Source organism: Heptranchias perlo, chromosome 11 (genome assembly GCF_035084215.1).
Source record: "Heptranchias perlo isolate sHepPer1 chromosome 11, sHepPer1.hap1, whole genome shotgun sequence".
NCBI lineage: Eukaryota > Metazoa > Chordata > Chondrichthyes > Hexanchiformes > Hexanchidae > Heptranchias > Heptranchias perlo.
Genome location: NC_090335.1, coordinates 6,763,047 through 6,788,963, shown reverse-complemented (window position 1 = coordinate 6,788,963; position 25,917 = coordinate 6,763,047). Strand labels below are relative to the sequence as shown.

Here is a 25,917-nt window from a genome sequence, read left to right as displayed (position 1 = left end):
GGTGAGAGTGTGTAGGTCAGGGTGAGAGTGTGTAGGTCAGGGTGAGAGTGTGTAGGTCAGGGTGAGAGTGTGTAGGTCGGGTGAGAGTGTGTAGGTCAGGGTGAGAGTGTGTAGGTCAGGGTGAGAGTGTGTAGGTCAGGGTGAGAGTGTGTAGGTCAGGGTGAGAGTGTGTAGGTCAGGGTGAGAGTGTGTAGGTCAGGGTGAGAGTGTGTAGGTCAGGGTGAGAGTGTGTAGGTCAGGGTGAGAGTGTGTAGGTCAGGGTGAGAGTGTGTAGGTCAGGGTGAGAGTGTGTAGGTCAGGGTGAGAGTGTGTAGGTCAGGGTGAGAGTGTGTAGGTCAGGGTGAGAGTGTGTAGGTCAGGGTGAGAGTGTGTAGGTCAGGGTGAGAGTGTGTAGGTCAGGGTGAGAGTGTGTAGGTCAGGGTGAGAGTGTGTAGGTCGGGGTGAATGTGTGTAGGTTGAGGTGTCTGTGTGTATAGGTCGGGGTGTGTGTTTCTGTAGGTTGGGGGGTGTGTGTAGGTCGGTGTGTGTGTGTGTGTGTGTGTGTATGTTGGGGTGTGTGTAGGTTGGGGGGGTGTGTGTGGGTTGGGTGTGTGTGTGTGTGTAGGTTGGTGTGTGTGTGTGTGTGTGTGTGTGTTGGGGTGCGTGTGTGTGTGTAGGTTCACAGAATCATAGAAGTTTACAATATGGAAACAGGCCCTTCGGCCCAACATGTCCATGTCGCCCAGTTTATACCACTAAGCTAGTCCCAATTGCCTGCACTTGGCCCATATCCCTCTATACCCATCTTACCCATGTAACTGTCCAAATGCTTTTTAAAAGACAAAATTGTACCCGCCTCTACTACTGCCTCTGGCAGCTCGTTCCAGACACTCACCACCCTTTGAGTGAAAAAATTGCCCCTCTGGACCCTTTTGTATCTCTCCCCTCTCACCTTAAATCTATGTCCCCTCGTTATAGACTCCCCTACCTTTGGGAAAAGATTTTGACTATCTACCTTATCTATGCCCCTCATTATTTTATAGACTTCTATAAGATCACCCCTAAACCTCCTACTCTCCAGGGAAAAAAGTCTCAGCCTATCCAACCTCTCCCTGTAAGTCAAACCATCAAGTCCCGGTAGCATCCTAGTAAATCTTTTCTGCACTCTTTCTAGTTTAATAATATCCTTTCTATAATAGGGTGACCAGAACTGTACACAGTATTCCAAGTGTGGCCTTACTAATGTCTTGTACAACTTCAACAAGACATCCCAACTCCTGTATTCAATGTTCTGACCAATGAAACCAAGCATGCCGAATGCCTTCTTCACCACCCTATCCACCTGTGACTCCACTTTCAAGGAGCTATGAACCTGAACTCCTAGATCTCTTTGTTCTATAACTCTCCCCAACGCCCTACTATTAACGGAGTAGGTCCTGGCCCGATTCGATCTACCAAAATGCATCACCTCACATTTATCTAAATTAAACTCCATCTGCCATTCATCGGCCCACTGGTCCAATTTATAAAGATCCCGTTGCAATCCTAGATAACCTTCTTCACTGTCCACAATGCCACCAATCTTGGTGTCATCTGCAAACTTACTAACCATGCCTCCTAAATTCTCATCCAAATCATTAATATAAATAACAACGGACCCAGCACCGATCCCTGAGGCACACCGCTGGTCACAGGCCTCCAGTTTGAAAAACAACCCTCTACAACCACCCTCTGTCTTCTGTCGTCAAGCCAATTTTGTATCCAATTGGCTACCTCACCTTGGATCCCGTGAGATTTAACCTTATGTAACAACCTACCATGCAGTACCTTGTCAAAGGCTTTGCTAAAGTCCATGTAGACCACGTCTACTGCACAGCCCTCATCTATCTTCTTGGTTACCCCTTCAAAAAACTCAATCAAATTCGTGAGACATGATTTTCCTCTCACAAAACCATGCTGACTGTTCCTAATCAGTCCCTGCCTCTCCAAATGCCTGTAGATCCTGTCTCCCAGAACACCCTCTAACAACTTACCCACTACAGATGTCAGGCTCACCGGTCTGTAGTTCCCAGGCTTTTCCCTGCCGCCCTTCTTAAACAAAGGCACAACATTTGCTACCCTCCAATATTCAGGCACCTCACCTGTAGCTGTCGATGATTCAAATATCTCTGCTAGGGGACCCGCAATTTCCTCCCTAACCTCCCATAACGTCCTGGGATACATTTCATCAGGTCCCGGAGATTTATCTACCTTGATGCGCGTTAAGACTTCCAGCACCTCCCTCTCTGTAATATGTACACTCCTCAAGACATCACTATTTATTTCCCCAAGTTCCCTAACATCCATGCCTTTCTCAAACGTAAATACCGTTGTGAAATATTCATTTAGGATCTCACCCATCTCTTGTGGTTCCGCACATAGATGACCTTGTTGATCCTTAAGAGGCCCTACTCTCTCCCTCGTTACTCTTTTGCCCTTTATGTATTTGTAGAAGCTCTTTGGATTCTCCTTTGCCTTATCTGCCAAAGCAATCTCATGTCCCCTTTTTGCCCTCCTGATTTCTCTCTTAACTCTACTCCGGCAATCTCTATACTCTTCAGGGGATCCACTTGATCCCAGCTGCCTATGCATGTCATATGCCTCCTTCTTCTTTTTGACTAGGGCCTCAATCCCCCGAGTCATCCAAGGTTCCCTACTTCTACCAGCCTTGCCCTTCACTTTATAAGGAATGTGCTTACCCTGAACCCTGGTTAACACACTTTTGAAAGCCTCCCACTTACCAGACGTCCCTTTGCCTGCCAACAGACTCTCCCAATCAACTTCTGAAAGTTCCTGTCTAATACCATCAAAATTGGCCTTTCCCCAATTTAGAATTTTAACTTTTGGGCCAGACCTATCATTCTCCATAGCTATCTTAAAACTAATGGAATTATGATCACTGGTCCCAAAGTGATCCCTCACTGTCACCTGCCCTTCCTTATTTCCCAAGAGGAGGTCAAGTTTTGCCCCCTCTCTCGTCGGGCCATCCACATACTGAATGAAAAATTCCTCCTGAATACACTCAACAAATTTCTCTCCATCCAAGCCCCTAATGCTATGGCTGTCCCAGTCAATGTTGGGAAAGTTAAAGTCCCCTACTATTACCACCCTATTTTTCTTGCAGCTGTCTGTAATCTCCTTACATATTTGCTCCTCAATTTCCCGTTGACTACTTGGGGGTCTGTAGTACAATCCTATCAAAGTGATCTCTCCCTTCTTATTTTTCAGTTCTACCCATATAGACTCAGTGGGCGAACCCTCGGATATATCCCCTCTCACTACTGCCGTGATGTTCTCCCTAATCAAGAATGCAACTCCCCCTCCTCTCTTACCTCCAGCTCTATCTTTCCTATAGCATCTGTACCCTGGAACATTGAGCTGCCAGTCCTGCCCCTCCCTTAGCCATGTTTCAGTAATAGCTATAACATCCCAGTCCCATGTACCCATCCATGCCCTGAGTTCATCTGCCTTGCCCATCAGACTTCTTGCATTGAAATAAATGCAGTTTAATCTAGACTTCCCTTGGTCTTTGCCCTGCTTTCTCAGACCATCTGTCCGGTCATGTTTTGTACACTCTCCCTTACGGCCTTTTGTTTCTGTCACCACTTTACTTCCCACTGACTTCCTGCATCGGTTCCCATCCCCCTGCCACATTAGTTTAAACCCTCCCCAACAGCACTAGCAAACACTCCCCCTAGGACATTGGTTCCAGTCCTGCCCAGATGCAGACCGTCTAATTTGTACTGGTCCCACCTCCCCCAGAACCGGTTCCAATGGCCCAGGAATTTGAATCCCTCCCTCTTGCACCATCTCTCAAGCCACGTATTCATCCTAGCTATCCTGTCATTCCTACTCTGACTAGCCCGTGGCACTGGTAGCAATCCTGAGATTACTACCTTTGAGGTCCTACTTTTTAGTTTAACTCCTAACTCCCTAAATTCAGCTTGTAGGACCTCATCCCGTTTTTTACCTATATCGTTGGTACCTGTATGCACCACGACAACTGGCTGTTCACCCTCCCCCTCCAGAATGTCCTGCAGCCGCTCCGAGACATCCCTGACCCTTGCACCAGGGAGGCAACATACCATCCTGGAGTCTCGGTTGCGTCCGCAGAAATGCCTGTCTATTCCCCTTACAATCGAGTCCCCTATCACTATAGCTCTGCCACTTCCGACGGGCCACAGCAAAAAATCGCATCGACCTCCTCAGGAGACTAACACGGGACGCAACCAACAGAGTACCCTTGTCGTCCAGTACTTCCCCGGAGCGGAGAAACTACGCCATGTTCTCCGCAGCCTTCAACATGTCATCAATGAGGACGAACACCTCGCTATGGCCATCCCCACACCTCCACTACTCGCCTTTAAACAGCCACCCAACCTCAAACAGACCATCGTTCGCAGCAAATTACCTAGCTTTCAAGAGAACAGCGTCCACGACACCACACAACCCTGCCACGGTAACCTCTGCAAGACATGCCAGATCATCGACACAGATACCACCATCACACGAGAGGACACCACCCACCAGGTGCATGGTTCATACTCCTGTGACTCGGCCAACGTTGTCTACCTCATACGTTGCAGGAAAGGATGCCCCAGAGCATGGTACATTGGCGAGACCATGCAGACGCTGCGACAACGGATGAACGGACACCGCGCAACAATCGCCAAACAGGAGGGTTCCCTCCCAGTCGGGGAACACTTCAGCAGTCATGGACATTCATCCACCGACCTTCGGGTAAGCGTACTCCAAGGCGGCCTTCGAGACACACGACAACGCAAAATCGTCGAGCAGAAATTGATAGCCAAGTTCCGCACCCATGAGGACGGCCTCAACCGGGATCTTGGGTTCATGTCACGCTACACGTTACCCCACCAGCGAACAAATGTTATCTGTTTTTAATATAACGGGTCAGTTGCTGTCTTTTCTATGTTTCTACCTCTCTATCTCTGTTTTTTTTTGTTGGTTGTTTTTTTTTGGTGATTTGTATATTCTGAGACCTGGCAGGTAACACCTGTCTGTCTGCACACTGATTGCCTTGGCAACGGGCAGTTGAAAAAACTGTCTGTACTCACCAAGCATTGTTCTGTGAATTATAAATGCGATTTCATTTCGAGGTTTTCATTTTCACATCGTTCACCTGAGGAAGGAGGAAGCCTCCGAAAGCTTGTGAATTTAAAATAAAATTGCTGGACTATAACTTGGTGTTGTAAAATTGTTTACAATTGTCAACCCCAGTCCATCACCGGCATCTCCACATCACTCTTTTTCCTGCCCTCCTGTGCAGCAGAGCCAGCCACGGTGCCATGAACCTGGCCGTTGTCACCCTCCCCTGGTGAGCCATCACCCCCAACAGTATCCAAATCGGTATACCTGTTTTGGAGGGAGATGACCGCAGGGGACCCCTGCACTGCCTTCCTACTCTTCCTCTGTCTGTTGGTCACCCATTCACTATCTCCCTCAGTAATTTTTATCTGTGGTGTGACCAACTCACTGAACGTGCTATCCACGACTTCCTCAGCATCGCGGTTGGGGGGTGGGTGTGTAGGTTGGGGGGTGTGTGTAAGTTGGGGAGTGGGTGTGTAGGTTGGGGGGGGTGTGTGTGTAGGTTGGGGGGGGTGTGTAGGTTGGGGGGTGGGTGTGTAGGTTGGGGGGTGGGTGTGTAGGTTGGGGGGTGGGTGTGTAGGTTGGGGGGGGTGGGTGTGTAGGTTGGGGGGGGTGTGTAGGTTGGGGGGTGGGTGTGTGTAGGTTGGGGGATGGGTGTGTAGGTTGGGGGGTGGGTGTGTGTAGGTTGGGGGGTGTGTGTAGGTTGGTGGGGGTGTGTAGGTTGTGGGGGGGTGTGTAGGTTGTGGGGGGGTGTGTAGGTTGGGGGGTGGGTGTGTGTAGGTTGGGGGGTGGGTGTGTGTAGGTTGGGGGGTGGGTGTGTGTAGGTTGGTGTGTGTGTGTGTGTGTGTGTGTGTGTGTGGGTTGGGGTATGTGTGTGGTGTGTGTGGGTTGGGGTATGTGTGTGGTGTGTGTGTGTGTGTGTGGGTTGGGGGATGTGTGTGGTGTGTGTGGGTTGGGGTATGTGTGTGGTGTGTGTGTGTGTGTGTGGGTTGGGGTATGTGTGTGGTGTGTGTGGGTTGGGGTATGTGTGTGGTGTGTGTGGGTGTAGGTTGGGGTGTGTGTGTGTGTGTGTTTATGTACATGCCCGAGTGGGGTTTGGATATAACAGGTTATGATAAAATACAGCCCAAGCAGGATTAGAGAATCAGAAAGTTTAGTTTAATGAAGTGAGTTAATAGCTTCTTTTAGAAGTTGTCTTGTCTCACTGCTTTCCTGGCCTGATTCCAGTTCTTTGGGGGAATATGTTGGATTCTGTGCAGAGCACACAAGCCTTGCCATGTGAAAGCCCTTACTGTCAGTCCTCCATGCTGCCAGTAGCTCGGCTCAATTGTTTTCCAATTGTAAACAATTTTACAACACCAAGTTATAGTCCAGCAATTTTATTTTAAATTCACAAGCTTTCGGAGATTTTCTCCTTCCTCAGGCAAATGTTTCAAGATCTCCTTGAAGCCTACGCATTTATACATATTGAACAATAATACATGGTGTTTACAGACTGCCCCTGCAACTGCCCGTTGCCAAGGCAATCACCGTGTTCAGACAGAGAGGTGTTACCTGCAGAACCTCCGAATACACATTCAACAAAAAAACAAACAGGGAAAAAAAAGAGAAAAAAAAAACACAGAGAGAGGCAGAAACATCCGGAAGGCAGAGAGAGCCAGCAAATGACCCATTATATTAAAAACAGATAACATTTGTTCGCTGGTGGGGTAACGTGTAGCGTGACATGAACCCAAGATCCCGGTTGAGGCCGTCCTCATGGGTGCGGAACTTGGCTATCAATTTCTGCTCGACGATTTTGCGTTGTCGTGTGTCTCGAAGGCCGCCTTGGAGTACGCTTACCCGAAGGTCGGTGGATGAATGTCCATGACTGCTGAAGTGTTCCCCGACTGGGAGGGAACCCTCCTGTTTGGCGATTGTTGCGCGGTGTCCGTTCATCCGTTGTCGCAGCGTCTGCATGGTCTCGCCAATGTACCATGCTCTGGGGCATCCTTTCCTGCAACGTATGAGGTAGACAACGTTGGCTGAGTCACAGGAGTATGAACCATGCACCTGGTGGGTGGTGTCATCTCGTGTGATGGTGGTATCTGTGTCGATGATCTGGCATGTCTTGCAGAGGTTACCGTGGCAGGGTTGTGTGGCGTCGTGGACGCTGTTCTCTTGAAAGCTAGGTAGTTTGCTGCGAACGATGGTCTGTTTGAGGTTGGGTGGCTGTTTAAAGGCGAGTAGTGGAGGTGTGGGGATGGCCATAGCGAGGTGTTTGTCCTCATTGATGACATGTTGAAGGCTGCGGAGAACATGGCGTAGTTTCTCCGCTCCGGGGAAGTACTGGACGACAAAGGGTACTCTGTTGGTTGCGTCCCGTGTTAGTCTCCTGAGGAGGTCTATGCGATTTTTTGCTGTGGCCCGTCGGAACTGTCGATCGATGAGTCGAGCGTCATATCCCGTTCTTACTAGGGCGTCTTTCAGCGTCTGTAGGTGTCCATCGCGTTCCTCCTCGTCTGAGCAGACCCTGTGTATTCGCAGGGCCTGTCCATAGGGGATGGCCTCTTTGACGTGGTTAGGGTGGAAGCTGGAAAAGTGGAGCATCGTGAGGTTGTCCGTGGGCTTGCGGTAGAGTGAGGTGCTGAGGTGCCCGTCTTTGATGGAGATTCGTGTGTCCAAGAAAGAAACTGATTCTGAGGAGTAGTCCATGGTGAGCTTGATGGTGGGATGGAACTTGTTGATGTTATCGTGTAGTCTCTTTAGTGATTCCTTGCCGTGGGTCCATAGAAAGAAAATGTCGTCGATGTATCTGGTGTATAGTGTTGGTTGGAGGTCTTGTGCAGTGAAGAAGTCCTGCTCGAACTTGTGCATGAAAATGTTGGCGTATTGGGGTGCGAATTTGGTCCCCATGGCTGTTCCGTGTGTTTGGGTAAAGAACTGGTTATCGAAGGTGAAGACATTGTGATCCAGGATGAAGCGGATGAGTTGTAGGATGGCTTCCGGAGATTGGCTGTTGTTGGTGTTGAGTATTGATGCTGTCGCAGCGATGCTTTCCAGCACAATGTGTGGACACAGGCCACTGGTCATTTGCTGCACATCCCATTTCCAACCTCAGTGCAAGGGCCCAGTTCTCCCTTCACCACTTTGTGCAGGAGAAGGAAAAGGAGATGATAGTTCTGGGGAATGGAGTAAGTTTCGTTTCCACCCAGTGACAAACATCAAACACACCTAAGTCAGCTTGAAATGAGGCAGACTGGTCTAAATATATCTCTGGGCCCAATGCACAGAATCTCTCTCCCCCCTGCAGCAGTTTGGCACATCCAATTCATTCATCCTTACCGACTGTTTGAGTGAAACTATAGAACTGACGCCAACTGGCTCGTTGTTGTGATGGCTCCTAGCAATTCCACTTAGTTGATCAACTGCTGTCAAGTGAGAAGGGGTAGATTACCTGTCTGATTTGAAAGTGGATGATGCGCTAACTTACTGTCCCCATCAAGTCGTCCCTACATCGTAAGCTATTTTAAAAACAAAACTTTTCAAACTCCAAGGGTAAATGTTCCTCGGGCGGAGGGTGAGGGGAAGCTCGATAAGTACACAAGGGAGAAAGGTAAAGAAGGATATGTTGATAGGGTGAGATGATGTAAGGTGGGAGGAGGCTCGTGTGGAGCTGTAAAATTCCAGGTAATTCTATGAACCTCACCAGCTGAGAGTGCGTATCAGAAAATCGCCTGAATACAGCCATTAATTTTCAGCCCAATAATTTTGATGTAGATCAGACCCTGAAAAGGGAGGGGGAACACAAACAGAAAATGTAGTTTTGAATTTCAAACTCTGCACATGGCCACGATTGGCCTCTGCCAGCTGATGCAGGCGATATATATATTCAAGGTTGTGTGATTAAAATCTACTTTTTCATTATTTGAATTTGCACTTGGCAGTCAGCACAGACATACCGCTGTGGAGGGCATCAAGTGAAATCAAGTAACAGGAACATGTCCAACTGGTATAAACTCGTGCATCAAGGACCCTAGGGGAATATCTGCCAGCATTTCACAACCCTCGAGGCTGAGGCCCAAAGCACTTCACAGCCGAAGAGTTACTTCCGAGTCTTAGAGGCAAACACAACAGCCAATTTGTACACAGCAGGCTCCCACAAACAGCAGTGAGGTGAATAAGCAGTGAATCGGTTTTGGGGTGAAGGTTGAAGGATAAATGTAGGCCAGCACATCCCTGCTTTTTCTCAAATAGTGAACCCGAGCAGGCAGATGGGGCATCGGTTTAACATCGCATCTGAGAAACAGGACATCATCCCCACTGCTGCAGGGAGGGAAAGAGATGTAGGGTGTGGGGTGACAAGAGCCTTCAGCACCTCTCCAACCATCTTGAAACATCGAACCATTCAAGCTGGTCATTTGTTACAATGTAAGTTTTGCCTTTTCCAAAATCACTCAATACAACACATTGAATTTCCGCACAGATACAGGCCATTCGGCCCAACAGGTCTATGCCGGTGTTTATGCTCCACATGAGCCTCCTCCCTCCCTACTTCATCTCACCCTGTCAACACATCCTTCTATTCCTTTCTCCCTCATGTGCTTATCTAGCTTCCCCTTAAATGCATCTAAGACTGTCCTTTAAAATACCTCCAGCTCAAGCCAAGGTTAGCAAAAAGCCTTTTGACTTTGATAAACCTGGATCATTATCTCCTCCCGATCTTGACTAATATTAAAATGGATTCTATTTTCTATTCCCAATATTCTTTTGTGTGAATTTAAGTTGTTTAAGCCCTGTGCAGTTGTAATTCTCCTGGACTTGCTCATCGATCTTCTGCGTGCTGCCAGTTGGTACACTGCAGTGAGCACTTGCCCTTCTCAATCCAAATACTGCGATGGGCTGCAAAGTGGAAGCAAACTGTGCCCTTTCTTCACCTTGAATCAAAACATGCCTCCTTTTCCTTCAGCTCTGTGCTTGTACAACAGGTCCATGATATCACTCGGAAAGACCAATCAAGGCACTTCCAGACCCATCCCCCCACCCGTTTATACACAGCTTCTTTGCCATTTTGTTTCAATCCTTATGTTAATTTTATATTCTTGCTTTTCATCCCCATTCACAACAAAAGTGGATTCATTCTTTGTATGGTGTTGTTCCGAATTAAACAAACAGGTTTGACCGACCTTTGGCCAAGGTCAGTTCACTTGGCCGAGAAAGACTGGTTCACACGGTTCATTCCTTGACGAAGTGACCAAGCCCAGTGAGTTCAAAGCTGTCCAGCGCTTGCTGGAAGCGATTGAGCTAAGGCCCAGAAGGGTCGGCCAGTGACATTTGGAAAGTAATTTTTTCTCCGGATCACATTATCTCACACAAGAAGTAACAACACTTGGCTGTAGATCTCATGATTGGGGAAACTTTGAATGTGGTAAATGTGAGAAGAAAATGGTTTGATGAGTTGGCTAAGAAGCCAGAGCCTGCTCACCAATGAAAGGCTGGAGAACTAATGGGAGTAGCTCCAGGGTGAGATATATGGTGTATTAAAAGAATGGTCATCTGACACATATAACAGCTCAAAGACTAATAACTCCCCTCGTTGGTGTGGCTATTCTATGAAACAGCTTGAATTGTTATGTACAAGTTACTGAAAACAAGTCAGAAAAAGCAGCCATGTTTATTAATTATGAAATGATGAAGGGTTTTGATCGAGTAAATAAGGAGATACTGTTTCTACTGGCAGGAGGGTCAGTAACCAGAGGACACAGGTTTAATATAATTGGCAAAAAAGCCAGAGGGGAGAGAAGGAGAATTTTTTTTTATACAGCGAGTTGTTATGATCTGGATGCACTGCCTGAAAGGTGGTGGTAGCAGATTCAATAGTAACTTTCAAAGGGGAAGTGGATAAATATTTGAAAAGGAGAAATTTGCAGGGCTATGAGGAAATAGCAGGGGAGTGGGACTGGTTGGATAGCTCTTTCAAAGAGCCGGCACAGGCACAATGGGCCAAATGGCCTCCTCCTGTATCATTCTATGATTCTATGTTCTTCAGTTTTTATCAACTTTCCAAAACACCAAATCAGCTGGTTGTGTTCAAGAGTGATCTTTACCTTAAATTTATGTTCGTAGTTTTCAAAGGCTTCCAAAACCATGCAGACAGCCTCCATGGAGCGTTCCAGCCTGCCGTCAACTCCGTTGAAGCGGTACATGCTGCCAGAGACATCCACAACCAGCCTCAAGCGTTTGGGTTTCTGTTGGGGGCTACCAAGCTGAAGAGATGGGCAAAATATTTACAATCTGATCAGAATCCAAAACAAATCAAACAGCCTAGCCCTACAGGGTCACGAGCGTTTCCTCTTAAAGGGGCAGTACCACTAATATTTCATCAGATCCACCCAGACTGATTTTCAAAACAAGAACAAATCAAATTAGAACTGTGAGGTCTGAAGCAATTAGAAAAAAAGTTCCACATGGTGCCCCCAGGTTATGAAAGGCATCCAACGAACCTCTGGACATTGCTTATTGGTGCTCAGGGTCACCTAGGCACAAACTATCACTCAAATTATGGGCAAGCAGTCAGAGGAGGCCAGCACAGTAATCCTCCCCACCTGGGCTTGTGGGTGGTGGAACTGTCTAGGCCCAGGGAGCCATCCCATCTGCTCAGAGGTGAATGAAAACACGACAACAGGCGTCTCCATTACTGAAGATGGTAAAGGGGAAAAGATTTGGAGGCAATTATTGACCATTTGCGGAGAATTTCCAGTCAATCTGAAACTGCCACGATGCAGATATCAGGAAGACCAAAGCCATTACCTTCAGCCCCACCACAAACTCCATACCCTTGCTACTGATTCCAACCCCTTCATGGCCACTGTCTCAGTCAGAACCAGACTGTTTGCAACCTCGGCGTCCTATTCAACATCAGAAGATTTTATTTTTGTAAAAGTTCTGACAAAGAAAACTACTGCCATGGAAAATCAACATATTGTTCAGGATACGAAGGGTTATTGAGTCAGAGACTGAAGCAGAGATTTTCCTGGGTCTTAGCACGTGTGCACTGGATTGCACCGGTGCAGCGGATATCGGAAACTGGGAGGGTATCTTTACGGTCGAGTGCATCAATTCCCCACGTCTCCAATTTTCCCATATTCACCGAGCTCTGGTGATACAGTACGGGCGGATAGGTGCAGACTCTGGACAATCTCCCCTTAAAGCTGCTTTTATACAGATTCAAGTGTGAGTGTGCGAGCCAGTGCGAGTGTGCAAGATAGTGTGAGTGTGCGAGCCAGTGTGAATGTGTGTGAACATGTGAGCCTGTGAGTGTGCAAAATAGTGAGTGTGTGAGCCAGTGTGAGTATCTATGTGTCAGTGTGCAAGCCAGTGAGTGTGTGTGTGTAAGATAGTGTGAGTGTGTGAGACAGTGTGAATGTCCGAGCCAGTTCCTGGCCTTTTGTCTTTCTGCAGCCTGTAGAACCAAGTGAAACTGAACCTACGCGTCTACAGGAAACGGATTTATCACCATAAACATCGGGAGCTGGTTTACTGACTCCAGACTCCTGCCCTCTGAATAAAAGAGCAGTATATTTGCACCTTAACTGTCTTTTTTTATTACTATACACAGTCTTGAACAACCAGTCCTCTGTCTTTACCCATAATGAGGTCTTTAATCTCACTCCCATTTCTTCACATTTCAAAGGGTTTGTTTGCGGTGAGAAGCTCCCTGGTTTGAAGTTATTTCCCCCTCTCCAGGTCCCTTGAATCATCCCCTTTATCCTGACCTTGGGCACAGCTTCCAGGCCAAAGCTCCCCTACAACCAGCCACTAGGAGCAGAGCGCGGGGGGTGGGGTGGGTGTGGGACACACAGGGCTGCAGACTTTCCCTTCCTCCCTGTGGGAATGGCCGAGACCAACCCTTTCTGGGCTGTTTTGTAACAGGAGCCCCCTTTGTTTAAAGCATGCTAATTTGATCTGGCATTGCACTCGCAATATGGTGAACTCCTTTAGACACAGAACTTCAAAGTCGAAATCTGTACAAAAGAAGTGAAAATGTGCCTTCAGTTCAGTGTGACACTGAGGGTCAGCTTCAGAAGGATAAGTAACTCTGGGACTCGGGCTCTGAAGTTGCTCACACTGGAGTGAAAACTGTGTCTGACAAACTGAAGGCAGACAATAAATAGACTTCAGAGAACAAAAAACTTTAGACTCTAATCCACAGCCAAGGAATGCAACCAGTAGCATTAAATAATACAAGTTACAATGGTAAGATGCTTAATGAAAATGTAGTACCTTTTCCAATTATTGTCTGATATCGTAATTGCAGTTGGTAACATTCAGTTAAATTGGATAAGGCCTGAAACAGGGCGCGGGTATCACGATTCACGATTAACCCGCGATCGGTGCTTCCGGCACAGGCAGGACGAGGCACTAAACTAATCGCAACCTTCCACACCAGCATTGCCGTGAGGATTTAATAACATTCGCACTTTCCACCAGCAGGGGGAATCTCGACTCGCTTAAAGTCTCTTTAAATCTCTTAAAGGTAGACGGTAACTGTTATTTGCTAAAAATAACAGTCTGCTGTCTGCACGGAGTCTGAACAGAGATCAGATCTCGCACACGTAAAACACAGATGCAGGTCCCATCCCTATGTTTACAAACTGTTGTGTTATTTTAAAACATTGAATAAAGGTTGTGTACCACTAAATCCCACATCCTCCAATCTGCATGGCACACCTCACCAATCTGCCGGTTCAAGTTGGTACCAGGCCTACGAGAGTGCATGCACCATGGTTCACTGCTGATGCACTAAAGGCTTTGGTGCAAGAAGTGGTCAGAAGGAGGGACATCCTATATCCACAGGGGTGGGGGGTGGGGTGCAAGAGGCCCTGCAGACATATGCTCAAAAGGCAGTGGGAGGCAGCAGAGGACGCAGTCAATGCCAGGAGCATGGTACCACAAACATGGATGCAGTGCAGGAAGAAGTTCAATGGTTTGACACGAGTGGTGAAGGTGAGTTAGGTCAACTGTCAAGTGGCATCGCCTACCAACTGCACCACTAGCCGCATCCACTGCTCCACGTACCACACCACCCATCACCCACATACCAACAAACTCTTTCCATCAGTACTGAACTCTTCCAATCAGATGCTTCCACTCACCCTTACGCATTATCACTGTTGCAAGCCGCACACCCACAACTCACAGGCCACACACACTGGCAGCTATTCAACCATGACAGGCACATCACCCAGACACACGTCCCGCTTTCTTGCAGGAGAAGGTGGCGCATATCAGGAGGCAGCAAGTGGCAGTGGCATTTAGCCCCTCGAGCCTGTTCCACCATTCAATGAGATCATGGTGGACCTGTGACCTAACTCCATATACCTGCCTTAGCCCCATATCCCTTAATACCCTTGGTTCACAGAAATCTATCAATCTCAGATTTAGAATTCACAATTGAGCTAGCATCAACTGCCGTTTGCAGCACAGTGTTCCAAACTTCTCCCACCCTTTGTGTGTAGAAGCGTTTCCTAACTTCACTCCTGCACGAACTGGTTCTAAATTTTAGGCTATGTCCCCTAGTCCTAGTATTGAAGTCTAGGAGACCTCCAAAAACAGGTACGAATAATTGAGGCCCCAAGACAGATCCCTGCGGGACTCCACTAGAACATAAGAACATAAGAACATAAGAAATTGGAGCAGGAGTAGGCCAATCGGCCCCTCGAGCCTGCTCCGCCATTCAATAAGATCATGGCTGATCTGATCCCAACCACAAATCTAAAGAACACAAGAAGTCGGAGCAGGACCCGGCCACATAGCCCCTGGGCCCTCTCCGCCACCCACAGGGCATTGACCGATCCGAACTCAGCTTCATGTCCAATTTCCTGCCCGCTCCCCATAACCCCTAATTCCCTTTACTTCTAGGAAACTGTCTATTTCTGTTTTAAATTTATCTAATGATGCAGCTTCCACAGCTTCCTGGGGCAGCAAATTCCACAGACCTACCACCCTCTGAGTGAAGAAGTTTCTCCTCATCTCAGTTTTGAAAGAGCAGCCCCTTATTCTAAGATTATGCCCCCTAGTTCTAGTTTCACCCATCTTTGGGAACATCCTTACTGCATCCACCCGATCAAGACCCTTCACAATCTTATATGTTTCAATAAGATCGCCTCTCATTCTTCTGAACTCCAATGAGTAGAGTCCCAATCTACTCAACCTCTCCTCATATGTCCGCCCCCTCATCCCCGGGATTAACCGAGTGAACCTTCTTTGTACTGCCTCGAGAGCAAGTATGTCTTTTCTTAAGTATGGAGACCAAAACTGTATGCAGTATTCCAGGTGCGGTCTCACCAATACCTTATATAACTGCAGCAATACCTCCTTGTTTTTATATTCTATCCCCCTAGCAATAAAAGCCAACATTCCGTTGGCTTTCTTGATCACCTGCTGCACCTGCATACCAACTTTTTGATTTTCTTGCACTAGGACCCCCAGATCCCTTTGTACTGCAGTACTTTCCAGTCTCTCGCCATTAAGAAAATAACTTGCTCTCTGATTTTTCCTGCCAAAGTGCATAACCTCACATTTTCCAATATTATATTGCATCTGCCAAATCTCCGCCCACTCACCCAGCCTGTCTATATCCCCTTGCAGGTTTTTTATGTCCTCCTCACTCTCTACTTTCCCTCCCATCTTTGTATCATCTGCAAATTTTGATATGTTGCACTCGGTCCCCTCCTCCAAATCGTTAATATAGATTGTAAAGAGTTGGGGACCCAGCACCGACCCCTGTGGAACACCACTGGTTACTGGTTGCCAGTCCGAAAATGAACCATTTATCCCAACTCTCTGCTTCCTGTTCGATAACCAATCCTCCACCCATGCCAGAATATTACCCCCAATCCCGTGATTTTTTATCTTAAGTAATAATCTTTTATGTGGCACCTTGTCGAATGCCTTCTGGAAGTCTAAATACACTATGTCCACTGGTTCCCCTTTATCCACCCTATACGTTATATCCTCGAAGAACTCAAGCAAATTTGTCAGACATGACTTCCCCTTCATAAAGCCATGCTGACTTTGTCCTATTAAATTATGCTTATCTAAATGTTCCGTTACTGTCTCCTTAATAATAGACTCCAAAATTTTACCCACCACAGATGTTAATCTAACTGGCCTATAATTTCCAGCCTTCTGCCTACTACCCTTTTTAAATAACGGTGTTACATTAGCAGTTTTCCAATCTGCCGGGACCTCTCCTGAGTCCAGGGAATTTTGGAAAACTATCACCAAAGCATCCACAATCCCTACTGCCACTTCCCTCAAGACCCTAGGATGGAAGCCATCAGGTCCAGGGGATTTATCCGCCTTGAGTCCCATTATTTTACTGAGTACCATCTCCTGAGTGATTTTAATCGTATTTAGCTCCTCCCCCCCGAGAGTCCCCTGTTTGTCCAGTGTTGGGATATTCTTAGTGTCCTCTACTGTAAAGACTGAAACAAAATATTTGTTCAGCATTTTTGCCATCTCCATGTTTCCCACCATTAATTTCCCGGTCTCATCCTCTAAGGGACCTATGTTTGCCTTAGCCACCCTTTTTCTTTTTATATAACTATAGAAACTCTTGCTATCTGTTTTTATATTTTTTGCTAATTTCTTTTCATAATCTAACTTCCCTTTCTTAATCAATCCTTTAGTTACTTTTTGCTGTCTTTTGAAGAATTCCCAATCTTCTATCCTCCCACTAAGTTTGGCTACCTTATATGTCCTTGTTTTTAGTCGGATACTATCCTTGATTTCTTTACTTAGCCACGGATGGCTGTCATTTCTTTTACCCCCTTTTTTCCTCAGTGGAATATATTTATTTTGAAAGTTGTAAACTAGTCACATCCTGCCAATGTTAGGACCTACCCATTATCCCTACTCTCTGTCGCCTTTCGCTCAGACAATTTCCTAACCAAGTCCGTACTTTTCCCTCGATTCCATGGGCTTCTATCTTAGCTAACAGTCTCTTATGTGGGACCTTATCAAATGCCTTCTGGAAGTCCATATAAATAACATCCATTGACATTCCCCTGTCCACTACTTTAATCACCTCTTCAAAAAATTCAATCAGGTTTGTCAGGCACAACCTACCTATTACAAATCCATGCTGGCTCTCTCTGATTAACTGAAAATTCTCGAGGTGTTCAGTCACCCTATCCTTAATTATAGACTCCAGCATTTTCCCCACAACAGATGTTAGGCTTACTGGTCTATAATTCCCTGGTTTCCCTCTCTCTCCTTTCTTAAAAAGCGGAGTGACATGTGCAATTTTCCAATCCAGAGGGACAGTTCCTGAATCTAGAGAACTTTGAAAGATTATAGTTAGGGCATCTGCAATGTGCTCACTTACTTCCTTTAAAACCCTGGGATGGAAACCATCTGGTCCTGGGGATTTGTCACTCTTTAGTGCTATTATTTCCTTCATTACTGTTGCTTTACTTATATTAATTTTATTGAGTCCCTGTCCCCGATTCAATATTAGTTTTCTTGGGATTTCCAGCATGCTATCCTCTTTTTCTACTGTAAATACTGACGCAAAGTAATTGTTCAACATGTCCACCATTTCCCCATTGTCAATGACAATATCCCCACTTTCAGTTTTTAAGGGGCCAACACTGCTCCTGACCACCCTCTTTTTCCTAATATAACTATAAATGTTCTTCGTATTGGTTTTGATATCCCTTGCAAGTTTCTTTTCATACTCTCTTTTTGTAGCTCTTACTATCCGTTTTGTGACCCTTTGTTGATCTTTGTATCTTTCCCATTCGCCAGGATCTGTGCCATTTTTTGCCTTTTTGTGTGCCCTTTCCTTATGTCTTATACTGTCCCTTACCTCTTTCGTTGTCCATGGCTGTTTTTTGTGGCAAGTAGAGTTCTTGCCCCTCAGGGGTATAAACCGATTCTGTATCACATTAAATGTTTCTTTAAACATTTTCCACTGATCATCAGTCGTTTTACCCATTAACAGATTTGCCCAGTTTACTGTGGACAGTCTCTGTCTCATCCCATTGAAGTCGGTCTTACCCAAGTCTAGAATCATAGCAGCTGATTCACTCTTTTCCCTTTCAAACACTACATTGAACTCGATCATGTTATGATCACTATTGGATAGATGTTCACGCACAGTTAAGCCGTTAACTAAATCTGGTTCATTACTCATTATTAAATCTAGTATGGCTTGCCCCCTTGTTGCCTCTAGGACATACTGCTGTAGAAAACTATCCCGGACACACTCAAGAAATTCACTACCTTTCTGACATTTGCTAGTCTGCTTTTCCCAATCTATGTGAAGGTTAATGTCCCCCATTAAGACCACTATGCCTTTCTTACATGCTTGTCTAATCTCTGCATTTATACAATCTAGCACTTCAGAGCTGCTGCCAGGGGTCCTATACACAATTCCCACTATAGTCTTAGATCCTTTCCTATTTCTCAATTCAACCCATAAGGTCTCTGTTGTCTGCTTACCTCTCGTTATATCCTCCTTTGTCATTGAAGTGATTTCATCTCTAATCAGTAAGGCTACTCCTCCCCCTTTTCTATTTTCCCTATCTCTCCTGTAGATTTTATAACCCGATATATTTAGTTCCCAATCCTGATCATCCTGCAGCCATTTCTCAGTGATAGCTATCATGTCATACCTTCCAATTTGAATTTGAACCTGTGGTTCATTTAATTTATTCCTTATACTCTGTGCATTTGTATATAGAACTCTTAGTTGGGCCACACACCCTAGCCTGACGTTCAGCTTTGATGCTGGGTTAATCACCTTACGCCTTCTAGTTTTCACTTGATCTGTAGTGTCTAAAGTACACTTTCTTTCTGCTGCTCTACGCTTTTCCTTTTCACTTGTTCTTGAACAACTGTTTGTGCTATTTGTATTGTAAATTTCCCCTGGGTCTTCCCCTCTCTTGCTGCTCTCAACTTTACTCCCTTCTGACTCCCCGCTCAGGTTCCCATCCCCCTGCCACTCAAGTTTAAACCTTCCCCAACAGCACTAGCAAACACCCCTGCGAGGACAGTGGTCCCGGTCCTGCTCGGGTGTAACCCGTCCCGCTTGTACAGGTCCCACCTTCCCCAGAACCGGTTCCAATGTCCCAGGAATCTAAATCCCTCCCTCCTACACCATCCCTGCAACCACGCATTCATCCTGTCTATTCTCCTGTTCCTATACTCACTAGCACGTGGCACTGGTAGTAATCCTGAGATCACTACCTTTGAAGTCCTGCTTTTTAATTTATCTCCTAACTCTTTAAATTCAGCTTGCAAGAACTCATCCCTTTTTTTACCTATGTCGTTGGTACCGATATGGACCACGACTACTGGCTGTTCACCCTCCCCCTCCAGAATATCCGCAACATCCTTGACCCTAGTACCAGAGGCAACATACCGTCCTGGAGTCACGTTTGCGGCCACAGAAACGCCTATCTGTTCCCCTTACAATTGAATCCCCTATCACTATAGCCCTGCCATTCTTCTTCCTCCCCTCCTGTGCAGCAGAGCCACCCGTGGTGCCCCGAACCTGGCTCTTGCTGCTTTCCCCTGATAAGCCATCTCCCCCAACAGTATCCAAAGCAGTATACCTGTTTGAGAGGGAGATGGCCCCAGGGGACTCCTGCTCTACCTGCCTAGTCCTTTTACTCTGTCTGGCGGTCACCCATTTCCTTTCTGTCTGCGTAATCTTTACCTGCGGTGTGACCACCTCACTGAACGTGCTATCCACGATAGTCTCAGCATCATGGATGCTCCACAGTGAATCCACCCGCAGCTCCAGCTCCAAAATGCGGTTAGCCAGTAGCTGCAGCTGGACACACTTCCTGCACACATGGTCGCCAGGGACACTGGTAGTGTCCATGACTTCCCACATAGTGCAGGAGGAGCATAACACGGGTGCAAGCTGTGCTGTCATGACTTGCCTTAGATTTACACTGCATTCACTTCTCAGACTCTCCTCCCGCTCTCGGTCTCTCCTTTTATACTGTGCTCACTTCTCAGACTCTCCTCCCGCTCTCGGTCTCTCCTTTTATACTGTGCTCACCTCTCGGACTCTCCTCCCGCTCTCGGTCTCTCCCTTTATACTGTGCTCACCTCTCGGACTCTCCTGCCTCACCTGCGATGTCGCACAGTAGTTTTCTCTTGTTGCAGGTCTGCTGCTGCTTTTATTCCCCACTCTCAGTCTTCTGCCGCTCAGGTCCGCACTGCTCTGTGGAAAAAGTTAGGAAAAGCAAGGCAAAGCAGCACCTCCTTCCCCCACTTCACCGAACTCCCACACTCACCAAACTCTCAGCATGATCACTCTGTGCTCCATTGCACTCCATCATGGACAGGTACAGAAAATAATCAAATAGGTTAATGGAATGCTGGCCTTTACAGCTGGAGGACTAGAATACAAGGGGGTAGAAGTTATGCTGTAGCTATGCAAAACCCTGGTTAGACCACACCCGGAGTACTGTGTTCAGTTCTGAGCACCGCACCTTTGGAGGGATATACTGATCATGGAGGGAGTGCAGCATAGATTTACTAGAATGATACCTGGACTCCAAGGGTTAAATTACGAGGATAGATTACACAAACTAGGGTTGTATTCCCTGCAATTTAGAAGATTAAGGAGCAAATTGATCAAAGCTTTCAAGATACTAAGGGGAACTGACAGGGTAGATAGAGAGAAACTATTTCCGCTGGTTGGGGAATCTATGACTAGGGGATATAGCCTAAAAATTAGAGCCAGGACTTCCGGAGTGAAGTTAGGAAACACTTCTAGCTGCAAAGGGTGGTAGAAGTTTGGAACTCTCTTCTGCAAACGGCAGTTGATGCTAGCTCAATTGTTAACTTTAAATCTGAAATTGATAGATTTTTGTTAACTAAAGGTATTAAGGGATATAGGGCTAAGGCGGGTATATGGAGTTAGGTCACAGATCAGTCATGATCTCATTGAATGGTGGAGCAGACTCGAGGGGCTAAATGGCCTGCTCCTGTTCCTATGTTCCTCGGAAGTGTTACAAGGGACTGTGAGCTATGTGTTCCAGGCGGTCTGTACTGGCTCCATGATCTGGTGTATAACCTGCCGGAGACATTGGATATAAAATGGCACTGCCCACTGATGCTTTGATCACCTTGGTCAGAATAAAAATAACGTTTGCAATTTGTTGTCCATCATTCTCATTGCTCCATTGATGAGCAATGCCATGGAAACAATGTAAACAGAGACAGAGCAAGCGCAGACTTGCAACCCATAATAACCCCTTGCCGCTACTCTCCTTATTGGAAACTGGTTGCAGCTGACTGCTCCTGAGCACACATCAATTGTAAGAGGAGGAGGAGGAGGAGGAAGAGGAGGAGGAGGTGGTGATGCAATGCAAGACTACAGTGACAGCCAACCTTCAGGAAAGCAGTATCCTCACATTCTTTAACAATGTGATTCAGTGCTTTAAATTAAAATAATGAAAGGTTAGCTTTCTTCTCGTGTTAGAGGACGTTGAGTGTTGTAATGCTGTGGGGCAGGTGGGGAGCGATGGTGAGATGACAGATTCCCCGTTAACTGCTGTCCCACTTAGTGTTTATTTCCCAGCTGCGCGTGGCTCTCAGTACTGAGCTGGTGGTCGCTGGTGCTCGAGGGTAGTTTCTGTTGAATAATTACTTCTCATTACCTGGGTATATGAACATCAAGCTCTGTCCTAGTATTTAACTCATCGGCTTCAAAACACTCGCTCATTAATGCTTACTTCAGTACAATTATCCAGCCCATGTATTTATCTGTGTGTGAATAATATGTAGATATCCAGTTGGCTGTTTTGATCTGAGAACTTCTGTGCTTTTACTCATTGACGAGAACACTTTGAAATTGTGCTGTGCTTTGTTTTTTTCAAAACACACTACTGAAGTAAAACTTCAGAGCCCGAGCCCTTTTGCTCCTCACTCTTTCAAGGGATAGAAAAACAATCTTACTGACAGAAGAAACGTGGAATATGAGCAGGAAGTGTATAAGCGAAGGTCAGAAAATCATGAGTTCAGGAACTTGCTGCCTCTCCAACTGCTCTGCGCTTTGCACAGATTTTCCTTTCCTGATGACAACGAGCTCTCCCACACAAGACCGTGCATGATCAGAAAGGGCTCCCACCCCATCAATGTGCAGCTGGTCAGTCGCCACCAACATATTGTGCAGCTCAATAACCCATTCCCAGGCAGCAGTTACGATGCTTTCACTTGAAGACAATCACCAGTGCCAGGTTTATCGAGGGTGAAGCTAGACTAGAAGGATGGTTCCTGGGAAACCAAGGCCACACCTCTTCAGCTCTTCCAGTGCACTGGTCAGAAGCAGAGTGAGGATACAACAAGGCGACCAGGACCATTGTACAACACACCACTGGCATCTTGAAATGGTGCTTTGACTGCCTTGACAGATCAGTGCCCTACAATACAGGGTGTCCAAGATTATCGCCATCTCCTGCATGATGCATGAAGTACTTGTATCATGCTGATAGCACACAATCAGCAATCACTACCCTATGGCCACATATTCCATATTCTAATAACCCCTTGTGTGGAAAAAAAAGTTTGAACTTCCCCTAAATTGATGCCCTTTTGTTACTGATTCACTGACTAGTAGAAACAATTTTTCACTATTTACCCTCTCAATCCCTTTCATAATTTTGACCACTACTGTTAGAGACTCCTTTGACCTTCTCCACTCCAGTGTTACAGCCCTGCTTTCCAAGTATCTCATCATAGCTAGATATTAACATCTTGAACATCAGCCCAGTGAATTGATGCTGCAGCTTTTTCATGTGCTTTTCATAATGGGATGTTTTAGAGAACACACAGTACTCTAACTGTGGCCTAGTCAATGTCTTGCAGATATATATATATATATATATATATATATATATACACAACAACAGCTTAGGGCGCTGTAAGTATAAACATATTTTTTAATTGACAGATTGGGAGGGACGTGAAGCAAAGTGGATCCCTGCGGCCAAAAACCTGCACCAGTAAAACATAGTTAATTATTTGTTGCACTTAGACAACAACACCAATTTGCATTTATATAGCGCTTTTAACATAGTAAAACGTCCCAAGGCACTTCACAAAAGCGATTATCAAACAAAATTTGACACCAAGCCACCTAAGGAGATATAAAGACAGGTGACTAAAAGGCCAAAGAGGTAGGTTTTAAGGAGCGTCTTAAAAGAGGAGAGATAGAGAGGCAGAGAGGTTTAGGGAGGGAATTCCAGAGCTTAGGACCGAGACAGCTGAAGGCACAGCTGCCAATGGAGGAACGATGAAAGTCAGGGATGCACAAGAGGCCAGAATTGAAGGAGCGCAGAGATCTTGAAGGGTTGTAGGACTGGAAGATCTCTCACCTCTTTCCCACTTCACATTTACTTTTCTTAAACTGCATTTGCCATATACCTGCCCATGTCCATCCTGTTTATGCCTGCCACCAATCCCTTGCTTTGATCCTCAGTTTGCCATGCCTTCAATTTAATACCGCCAGCAAATTTTGCTATTCTTGTTTTTGCGCCCATGTCCAAATCAAATACGTACATGGAGAGATCACAGGTCTCTGAGGCACACCACCACATCTTGCCAATACAAGCAGCATCGTTGTGCTGCTGCTCTCTGACCTCTACACTCTGGCCATTCCTCTACCCATGCCACCTTACCTTTAACACCATGGAACTAATATTTGGAAAAAGCCTCTTACGTGGCACTTCATTAAATGTTTTCAAAATGTATCACATCCACTTCATTCTCTTTGTCAATATGCTCGACAAGTTTAGTGTTTTTTATCAGAGCTGTATAATATTTTGTGGATTTGTTATGTTATAGATGTTATTTTTAGTTGGTTATACATGGGTAAAGAAGGGAAATGGCAGCTGAGGGTAGTTTGATAAAAATAGTTGGTTCAGTTTCTAATTGGTAACAAATCAAAATGAATAAATCCTGGTCATTTAAGCCAATCATTAAAGAGTGATATTCAGATCTAAAATATGGTACACAGAAGAGTTTTCATAGAATCATAGAAGTTTAAAACATGGAAACAGGCCCTTCGGCCCAACATGTCCACGTCACCCAGTTTATACCACTAAGCTAGTCCCAATTGCCTGCACTTGGCCCATATCCCTCTATACCCATCTTACACATGGAACTGTCCAAATGCTTTTTAAAAGACAAAATTGTACCCGCCTCTACTACTGCCTCTGGCAGCTCGTTCCAGACACTCACCACCCTTTGAGTGAAAAAATTGCCCCTCTGGACCCTTTTGTATCTCTCCCCTCTCACCTTAAATCTATGCCCTCTCATTATAGACTCCCCTACCTTTGGGAAAAGATTTTGACTATCTACCTTATCTATGCCCCTCATTATTTTATAGACTTCTATAAGATCACCCCTAAACCTCCTACTCTCCAGGGAAAAAAGTCTCAGTCCATCCAACCTCTCCCTATAAGTCAAACCATCAAGTCCCGGTAGCATCCTAGTAAATCTTTTCTGCACTCTTTCTAGTTTAATAATATCCTTTCTATAATAGGGTGACCAGAACTGTACACAGTATTCCAAGTGTGGCCTTACTAATGTCTTGTACAACTTCAACAAGACATCCCAACTCCTGTATTCAATGTTCTGACCAATGAAACCAAGCATGCTGAATGCCTTCTTCACCACCCTATCCACCTGTGACTCCACTTTCAAGGAGCTATGAACCTGAACTCCTAGATCTCTTTGTTCTATAACTCTCCCCAACGCCCTACTATTAACGGAGTAGGTCCTGGCCCGATTCGATCTACCAAAATGCATCACCTCACATTTATCTAAATTAAACTCCATCTGCCATTCATCGGCCCACTGGCCCAATTTATCAAGATCCCGTTGCAATCCCAGATAACCTTCTTCACTGTCCACAATGCCACCAATCTTGGTGTCATCTGCAAACTTACTAACCATGCCTCCTAAATTCTCATCCAAATCATTAATATAAATAACAAATAACAGCGGACCCAGCACCGATCCCTGAGGCACACCGTTGGTCACAGGCCTCCAGTTTGAAAATCAACCCTCTACAACCACCCTCTGTCTTCTGTCGTCAATCCAATTTTGTATCCAATTGGCTACCTCACCTTGGATCCCGTGAGATTTAACCTTATGTAACAACCTACCATGCGGTACCTTGTCAAAGGCTTTGCTAAAGTCCATGTAGACCACGTCTACTGCACAGCCCTCATCTATCTTCTTGGTTACCCCTTCAAAAAACTCAATCAAATTTGTGAGACATGATTTTCCTCTCACAAAACCATGCTGACTGTTCCTAATCAGTCCCTGCCTCTCCAAATGCCTGTAGATCCTGTCTCTCAGAATACCCTCCAACAACTTACCCACTACAGATGTCAGGCTCACCGGTCTGTAGTTCCCAGGCTTTTCCCTGCCGCCCTTCTTAAACAAAGGCACAACATTTGCTACCCTCCAATCTTCAGGCACCTCACCTGTAGCTGTCGATGATTCAAATATCTCTGCTAGGGGACCCGCAATTTCCTCCCTAACCTCCCATAACGTCCTGGGATACATTTCATCAGGTCCCGGAGATTTATCTACCTTGATGCGCGTTAAGACTTCCAGCACCTCCCTCTCTGTAATATGTACACTCCTCAAGACATCACTATTTATTTTCCCAAGTTCCCTAACATCCATGCCTTTCTCAACCGTAAATACCGATGCGAAATATTCATTTAGGATCTCACCCATCTCTTGTGGTTCCGCACATAGATGACCTTG

At 46.0% G+C, this 25,917-nt stretch overlaps 1 protein-coding gene across 1 annotated transcript in view; it reads right to left on the bottom strand.

The window, feature by feature from the left end:
* LOC137326888 (von Willebrand factor A domain-containing protein 8-like) overlaps positions 1–21,815 on the bottom strand; it is a 49,661-nt gene extending 27,846 nt beyond the window's left edge. The window contains exons 1-2 of the mRNA XM_067992270.1: positions 20,258–21,815; positions 11,214–11,372 (exon numbers count right to left, since the gene is read on the bottom strand). Of these exons, the coding sequence (XP_067848371.1) occupies positions 11,214–11,312 (99 nt within the window). The 5' untranslated portion in view covers positions 11,313–11,372; positions 20,258–21,815. The remainder of the gene's footprint in view (positions 1–11,213; positions 11,373–20,257) is intronic.
* Between the last annotated feature and the right edge of the window lie 4,102 nt (positions 21,816–25,917).